Genomic DNA, 8,949 nt, shown 5'->3' on the forward strand with positions numbered 1-8,949 from the left:
CCTGTGAGGTTATTGTCAGCAGTGCCCTGCTGCCAAGCAGCCTATTCTTATTTATTCCACTGAAGTCAACCTTGCTGACACAAGCCTTTTTTTAAAGGCAATCTGTTCTGTGCATGCCTGTCCTGTTACTAGGTTATTAGAGAAGGAAAGATCTCTGGGTTTGTTTGTTGTTTTTTTTTTGTAAATCCCTCTTCTTGCTTTTGGAAGTCTGGTCACACAAATCTGTTGCAGAACAAAGCTATTTCCATCTTTGATTTTGATTTGCTTCCCCCCAAAACCTTTCCCAGCTCTTCTTTACATTTTGATGAACCCAGAGCTGCCTCCTTTCCCAAGCCCTGCCATAAGATAAACAGCGGATTCAGAGTATTGGGTTGTGAGCAGTGCCAAGGTTTGTGCTCTGGGCAGCGTGCTGATCGTGGCTGCAATTCCTGGCTTGCAGGGACAGGGGATCCAGTTACATTTGCTGGCGTCAAGCAGGCTCCCCAGACCACTGTGAAACAGTGAATCTAAAAATAAAAGAGTGAAAAAGCACAGAACCAAAGAGAGAGGGATATTAAAATTCCAGGCAAACTGCAGCAAAGTTTGGAAGAGGCACAGAAGCAGTCTCAGGGGGAGACCCCAACATATTTGGGGGGGGGTTAAATGAAGCTGCTGGCTTTGCCTTTTTTTAGCTCTGGCACCCATGTGACAAGCAAGAGTTCAGCCCCTGGGTCCAGGTATTCCTGCTAACACAAAGAATGCATTAGAGCCCTTTGGAAAGGCAATCCCATTCCCTGTCCCAGCTTTTTGCTTTTGCTCTCCCTAAGGACTGTTAACCCCAGGTGTCCTTGGGCTCTGGGTGCACACATCCTCCCAGCCTCTGGATTTCTCCTTCGGATTGCAGCCTCCAGAGATGGTGCCAGAAGGTTTGCTGGGTCTGAGAAGAAGTTTCAGCCTCTGGTGAGTCTCTGAGGGGATGCCTGGGGGGGAAAAGGGTTTGTCACAGCTTTTGCAGTGCTTTTAGTTGGACAGTGACATATGGAAGATGAGTGGCTCTGTGAATCCAGGCTGGAGGGCCAGGATTAAATACTTGCTGGAGCTGCTTCACAAGGTTAAATTAATTAGTTTGGGATCAGACAGAAAAGCCCAAGTGCTGTTTCCAAGGGGCATTTTACAAATCTCCATAATATAAAGAGTTTGGTGGGAATTTCCTCATTTTTGAGGGAAAAATCTAAGTATCTTTGACTTTTTTTTTTCTATTTAAATATTAAACCAGCACAAGAATTAAATTTTACCAAGTACAAATTTGCATTTTTAAGTGCAACATTTGTTGTGACTGTCCTTTCCTGACCAGCATGGTTCCATTTTAGGGTTTCTGACTGCCTGTGTCTGAACTGTTTGTAAAAATTCTTTCTAGATCTCATCTATTAGCAGGAGACTTTATTCTGCCTTTTTTTTGTTGCTTTGAAATGAAAACCATGCTGACTGTGAAACTGAGGTTTGAAAGCAGATGTGTGTTTGCATAACCAGGTATCCCATATTCCCAATAATTGCAGTGATCTTGTATCAGCAGTGAGAATCCCTTCGAGTTTGCTTACAGGTCAGAAGTTTCCAAATGCTGATTGGGATCCTGTGCATTACTGCATTTCCCAAGTGTGCCACACTTTGGGCCTGGGTCCCATTAGCTGCAAAGTTCTGCTGGGCCATATTAAACTGAAAGTTCAGCTCTACCTGAACCAGGTTTCCTGTTGCTGAGCTGTTGCAATGCTCCTCTTGCTGCTCACTTCAGTTTCTCCATGCACTGCTGAAAGGGAGGCTGTTGCAGTGGATGAAGCAATGGGAGCTTTTCCTTTGCTGCCTTGGCCTTCTGTGGCACCAAGTTTTAGACTGAAGTCCAGCAGTGATCTCCCTCCAGCATGAAGTGGGTTTAAACTGCACAGGGATTTTTGTTGGGGTTCCTCCTAATATTTTAATAGAAAAACTCTGTTATATCCCAACTGTGTGACTTTGCAAGTCCTTCACATGTTGCATTTTGTGCAAGTTAATTGGTTTATAATAGTATAGCTAAAGTATATAGCTATATATATTATATATAATAACAAAAGACACAATCCAAACATTTTTAAAACTGTGCTGCTAATTTAGACTTCTTCATTTCCCTCATTAACTTTGGAGAACAAAGTTGGACCTACTTAATTAACAGCAGAGGAAAAGCTAACGCAGCCACCAGGCAGGCACCTGAAGCTGTTTCCCCATGTCTCAGGCTGTGTGTGTTCTGAACAAAAACCATCTAAAAATACATATGCAGAATACCTGTCATTTATGTATATGAACCTGGCAGGTTCCTTTCTGGCTCTGCAGCACACGAGGGTTTGCAGCTTAACAGCTGGTTAAGGGCACCTCACGGTGAGAGGTTCATAGTCCAAAGGAACTGCAGCACTGGCTCTCTTGTCCTGCTCACCTCAGGAAGGATGAATCCAGGTAACTCAAGGCAGGGTTGGTGTGAGGACTCTGGCCATGAAGCAGCCAGAAGGTCCCACTCAGGCAGGCACCATACCTATGTGGCAAAGGTTCTCCTTCTCAGCCTGGCTGGGCTCCTGTGAGCCCCTTCTCACCATCCTTTCAGCTCCAGGACAAACCCTTTGAGACCTCTGCTTAATAAAGGTGAGTGGATAGGCTGAATTTCTCATTAGAATAGAAAACTCTCAAGCTCACCCCCTGAAGATTTAGAGCTTACATTTTTTTTTTCCTAAGTAGTCTGAGGTTTAATACATTCCAGCTCTGTATTTGGAATGTCTTCTGAGGAAATAACAGTCATTCATATCCTCTGATAGAAAAAAAAAATAAATTCCAAGCTTTTTGATGGCTGTCCTCAGTTGGACAATACCTGGCAGCAGGTCAGAAGTTGCAAGAAAAGCAATAATATCCTCCTTTATCAAAGGCTGTGTCAGCCAAGACATTCAGCACACAGGAAGGTCTGGAGTTTCTGCCTGACTTAAATTCTGCAGTTCAGAATGAGAACTTCTCCTTAGCCCCCTCAGTTTTGTGGGCCTCCAGGTTCTTTCCCTCTGTGTGTCCACATTCCTGTGAATTCCTTCCTCCCACCTCTCAGTAGGTTTTCACTCTGAAACTCCCAGGAAGCCAGGAGTAGCACCAAGAAGGGGACAACAGGTCCTGTGTAACTGCAGAACAGAACAATGGCAAAATAAAGTGGCATTTAGGTGCAGCAGGAAGATTAAGTTCTGAAGGAAGGGCAAGCTCAGCAAAAAAAGGGTTGTAGAAACCTGATAGACACCTAGCACAGCCCCAGAGCTCTCTCAATGTAGTGGGGAAACCAAGGGATAGGAAAATCATTTCTCTTATTCCTTAATCTTATCTTCTTTCTGATGTACCTTCTCAGTACAGGGTACATGTGTTAAAAATCTCACACCTGGGTGTTGTGTTCTGCCTTTCCTTGAAGAATTTATTATTCTGAAAGCACAAACAGTGGGGTGTGCCCTGGGGACAGGGCTCCAGCATTTAAACTCTGCACCATGAGAAATGATAACAGGCATGGTCTTGGCCCCTTTCAGCCCATGCTGTTAATTATTTCAGTTTGCTGGGGACTGTAAAGGAATGAGCAACTCAGCCTGCAAATAAAGCAATGGATTTCCAGCCAGTCTACACGATGTGAACAGACCCAAACCAAAAGCAACTAAATCTGAAGGACTTGCTTGAAAGGGTGGGCACACTGCAGCTTCAATGAAATAGTTGTAAAATGCTCACCAGAGTAAAGTTCACTATTTTACCTTCTTGAGCAATGGGTTGTTGCTATTGTATCCGTGTGGACACTCACAGGGCAGAGACCCAGCATGAAAACTGACAGTCCAAAAAAAATCTGTCAACAAACTAACAAGCAACAAGAATCAGGATTTTATGTTTGGAACTGTCAAGTGGTCACAGTTATCTCTGGCAGATGGATGTATAGTGCATATGGTGTGTCATGTACAGCTTTAACATCTAGCTTACTGTCTTTGTATGTTTCACAATACTCCACTCATGATTCTGTGCTGATTCTTTGGGTTGTGTGTAGCTGTAAAAGTTTCACAGAAGTCAGTTAGGTTTTTGGTAAGAGCTGACTTCCATCACCCTGCTGCCAGCAGCAGATGCCAGCCAGGCTGCCATGACAACAACTCATGTGTGTGCACAGACTGCTACCAACATTTTTGGGTTATTGGATGCTCACAGAAAGATCTGCAGGGCTGAGCTGTGTTTACTGATTCCTACACTAACCACCTTTCCCTGCTGTTATATTTCTATATTTTAGGCCTGAGTTAGAGCCAGCCCTCCAGGTCACAACTCCCTTTGGCTGCTTTCTGGAGTCACTAAGGCGGCAGCAGCAGAGTTCTTTTTGTGTGGTGTCCCTTATTTTTTGTCTTATTTTAAAGAATGAATGCTGGAGCAAATTGAACGTGCTGCATCTCAGTATTACTGATGTTGGAAAGCAGGCAGAACAACCAAGAAGCAAAAAAAAAAAAAAAAAAAAAAAAAAAAGCAGTTTTCCATATCTACAACAAAACTTAAGTCTCTAGCAAAGTTATCTAAGGAATCCAGGCAAACAAATGAAAAAGGAATGACATAGATAGAGCCATGCTATATGGAAAAAAAAAAAGGAAAAAAAAAGTTGAGCATTTTATGATTTTGGACAGTTTCCTGCAGGGTCATATCACTCCATTGCTTTTATTCCTCATGGCAACCCAAGTCAACACACTGCCACCTCAGCAGCTACAGTAAGATTCCTATTTTCTGGCAATGTGGTCAAATTAAAATGGTTTTAGAGACAGATCAAAAGTTATCAGCCACCCCTGCCCATTCATGTGTGATATAAACCAAGGTCCTCTTGCCAAGGACCAAAATGTTGTGCATGCTTTCCCCCCCAGTACTTTGATTTTGTGCCTCAGCTATGGAACAATTTGTCAACTTTTGTTCCATGCTTTTTTTAAGAACAAGACTGTGCCTACTGTGTTCTGAATGTCAGCACAGACTTCAAGAAAAGAAACCCAGCAGTGCTCTATGAGCAGCACAACTCAGGCAGCTTCCCTGCAGGCTTCTACAGCCTCAGCCCCAAAGCACCTCTGCTCCCCGCTGTAAGAAATGCAGATGTCTTCAATGCATTTCTTTTCAGTGTCACCCCCCATAGGACAAACTCCTCACATATTGTGGCTAATTCAGCTCTAGGTAACTGGTGACTGCTGTAGTAAACACTACCCTGGCCAACAGTTGGTTTCTGAGTTCTTCTTTTCCTTCCTTTGGTTCCCTTTTCTGTCTTCAGTTGCTGACTTCCAAAAAAACTTGTAAAAACTTCATTATTTTTGAGACCTTGGCTCATGTGTCAACTATGTTTGAAATTTGGAGCAAGAGATAGACTGAGCCATTACATAAGCTTCCTCTCCTTAGGAATGCAAGCTAATCAAGAATGTTCCACAAAAAGCCCCACACCCAAGTGACTGGAAGTGCAGGGTTTGTTGCACAAACACAGACCTGTGCCAAACAAGAGCCAGCAGAGCCCCTCTGCCCTGTGTCCTTGCTCTTGGCAGTGATGCATCTTTGTGTTTGAGAAGGAAACAGTTTACAAGTTAAGAGTAAGGTCTGGTTATATTCCCAACTTCAATTCAATCAAAGCCAAATCATTAACAGATCATCATTAATCAGGCTGTAGGAGAAAGAATAGCAAAATGAAAATGTAGGAAGTTTTGGGGTTGTTTTTTTCCAGAATGTTAGGTTACTGTACCTGTTTTTGCCCTCTAAGCTCCAAAGCCATACTGTATTTCATTTCACTGGCAGATATCCCATGCTGCTCCAAAATCTGAAGCAAAAAAGATTGGGATGAGTATTCTGGGCATTCATAGTATGTTCAGATTAATATTGCTGGCTATCTACTCTGCATACCAAGATGAAGTCAGCACTCCCTCAGCTGCTGGCTTGTCAAGATTCTGTTGTTGTAGTTGATGTGGTTGCTATCTGCATCAGCTCTGAAGCCCCAGTGCTAGGTTTTTCCTGGGTCTTGCATGTTCCTATAGTATGGATTGTGCTGGGGTGCTCTGTGCTCCCTCCAGTACCTCTTCCCAGCTGGGAGAACATGAGAATATTGACTGTACCTTTCCTCCTAAGCACAGAGATACTTTATCAGTCCTTTTGGGAGGGCCAAATGGAGGTAGCAGTGCCATACCCAGCAGCAGCTGCCTGCAGAGCCAAGGGGCAGGAAAAGGGATGGAGTTCCCTCTGCCACTCAACTGGTCCTTGCACAAAACCCTTCTTATATTTATGCCATTCTCCCACCAAAGATGTGCTTGGCTTTATTTCCCTTTCAGTCATACAGCACTGGAAGTTTAATTGCAGGCCTGTTCATTTTGATACAATGGTATTACCTCTCCTAAGCCATGGAGCACAAGGAGATTCAGTTTGAACATCCAAGTTTAACCCTGCCCATTTGATTCTGCAAGGGGTGCAGAAATCCCTGCTTCAGGAATCTCAGGTCTGAGGATCCTTAGCTTGTTCCCTCCTGTGAATCTTTCCCATCAGGGATCACTCTTGCCCCCTGCCTCAAATTTGCTAAGAATCAGCTTTTGTTACCCTGGCATGTATCAGGTAAGTGTCAGGAGGTGAAGAAACCTTCTTACCTGGGAGGCAGCAGGGAAAGATTCCAGAATTCTGTCACAAGATTGTAGCGGGAGGAGCCATTCTTGCTCCTGAAGCTCGACGAGCTGCTGGTCTCTTCCAGGACTCCAGACACCACACAGCACTTCCAGGGTAGAAGTGTAGCAGGAGGAGCCTTTCTTGCTCCAGAGGCTTGATGAGCTGGTGGCCTCTCCATGCCTCACACCAGAGTGAGCTGAGGTGCCTTCTGTGGGTGTGGGTCCCACCTTTATTGGCCCCCTGATCTTGCTCATGCCCAATAGGGGCCTGTCCTAATCAGGCACAGGTGGACACACACCCACTCACTGGCAATTCGAGGCACCTGGTTTATCTTGTTTCTCTACACAAGATTTTATTTTTCTCTATCTTGTGCCCTTATTCATCTGCAGGACAAGAAGAAACCAGAAATTGTGCCACAAGGCACGTGACAAGGCATTGAAATGGTGCCCAAACACTCTGGTATGTGGAATGCTTGTTTGGTTAGGGGAAAAAAAAAGTAATCAAAGTTTTAGCAATCCCTAGTTTTATGTCCCCCAAACACCAGAGAGACACCTGTGCCAATCTTGTTTGCATACAAATAAAACTGTGTACACAGAAATCTGTCTGGAAGAAAAAAATCTAAAAGCTGAACTACACTATAGAATCCAAGCCCCAAACTTCAGCTTTTATACTGTCCCATTATTGAAAAAGTGGTGAGTTTAAAAGTAATTGCATTAAAGGAAAAAAAAAATAAAGAAAACAATTTTGCTAAATAGTGACAGATTCACCCCCTTTGGAACTGGGACTTTACTAGTTGACTGAATTTTATGCAGAAGTATTTTTAGCTGCACCTGTAAATTGGCTTTGTTTCTGTAAAATGTAAAATAAAATGTAAAAATAAAATAAAATGTAAAAATAAAATAAAAATGTAAAAATAATAAAAAAAACATGCCTACAATCTTTTAAACTGTAGCCAAATGCTGACCAAAGAGGCACCTAAAGAATCATCTCCTAGAGATCCTTACCAACATCTATCTGAAATAGATGCTTCTGTTTTATAATATCCACAAGATTTACAGTGGCCTTTCCTCTTCCTAAAAATGGGGATGGTGGAGTGGACAATGCAGGACTTCATCTCTTCCTGAGCAGAGCACCCAAACATCTCAACTAGTGCTGAAAGCTCTGCCAAGCCTGGAATGTTCTGCCAGAGACAGACACTGACCCCCAGCCTGCTTCGCACTGCTCCCAGATCATCCTGGGGACTGAAATGGAGAAAAATTGCTTAAAGTAAAGCCATGAATTTATGGGTAGCAGGACAATTACTACTTAAGGTGAACTGAAATTAAGTCTTTCCCATGACCAGCTTTTTTTTTTTTTCACTTTTACTTGGGTTATTTTACTTCTTATCACATGCATGGGTATAATTTTTAGTATTTAATGTATTTATCTACCTGTTCATTAGTAGTTTAAAAAGTTGGCCAAAATTGATTATCTTTCCCTGTGGAAAATTCACATGGAAACCTTTTTTGTTAGGAAACCTGGAATGATTTGAAACAAACCTTGTAGTTATGAGAAGTGAATGACATGGAACAGTTTTGGATACAAAAGCTTGAAACTGGCTACCCCAGACTTTCTAGTATAAACCCTGTACTTTCTGTGCCTTCCAACAGCCAAAGTTCAAATATTTGGGACTGATTATTTTTATGGTGTCTAGCTCAGACTTTTTAAAAGAAGAAATATACATAAAGATATAGTAGAAGCATCACACAATTGTCACAGCTGAAAAAGAGCCCTGAGATCACCAGGAGGTCTCCTGATCAGGATCACAGTTAGGAAGGGGAATCTTTCACCAGAAATACAAAAGCAAGATTTCATTGCTTTTACCTGTGTGCTTCAGAGGAAGGCAATAGGATTGGCAGCTGCTGCCTTAGCATAGTTTGCAAGACTGATTCTGTGATGTCTGGGACTGCACACCTGATCCTGAGTTGAGTTGCTTCCCAGAGAGGTTTTGCATTCAGCTTACAGGCATTCTTTTTCCTGGGAGTATGCCTGGCTGGACACCTGCAGTGCTAAGGGGTGACTTGCTAGTGGTACAGGGAAAAAAAAAGGACTGTCCAGATGCTACATGGTGGGAAAACAGGGTCTGGCTAATGACTGCCTAAAAAATAAAGGGAAATGATTCACTAAGAGGAGGCTTAGTATTACTAGGGCAGTATTACCTTGCCCAGTAAACCAGATATTTAAGGGAAACTCCCTTAAGGGAGTTTTCTTTCTTTCTACCCAAAGCTCGTGTACCTTGTGTGAAAAGCCTGTCTT

General features: G+C 43.0%; 1 protein-coding gene across 2 annotated transcripts in view; it reads left to right on the forward strand.

The window, feature by feature from the left end:
- The first annotated feature begins 589 nt into the window (after positions 1-589).
- Positions 590-8,949, forward strand: part of RAF1 (Raf-1 proto-oncogene, serine/threonine kinase) — a 75,792-nt gene continuing 67,432 nt past the window's right edge. Inside the window, exons 1-2 of one of the 2 annotated variants that reach the window (XM_030458580.1) lie at positions 590-716; positions 807-939. In XM_030458580.1, the coding sequence (XP_030314440.1) occupies positions 643-716; positions 807-939 (207 nt within the window). In that variant the 5' untranslated portion in view covers positions 590-642. Of the gene's footprint in view, positions 940-8,949 lie in introns of both variants that reach the window. The other variant, XM_030458582.1, reaches the window with a different exon arrangement.

The sequence above is a fragment of the Calypte anna genome, chromosome 12, assembly GCF_003957555.1.
Source record: "Calypte anna isolate BGI_N300 chromosome 12, bCalAnn1_v1.p, whole genome shotgun sequence".
NCBI lineage: Eukaryota > Metazoa > Chordata > Aves > Apodiformes > Trochilidae > Calypte > Calypte anna.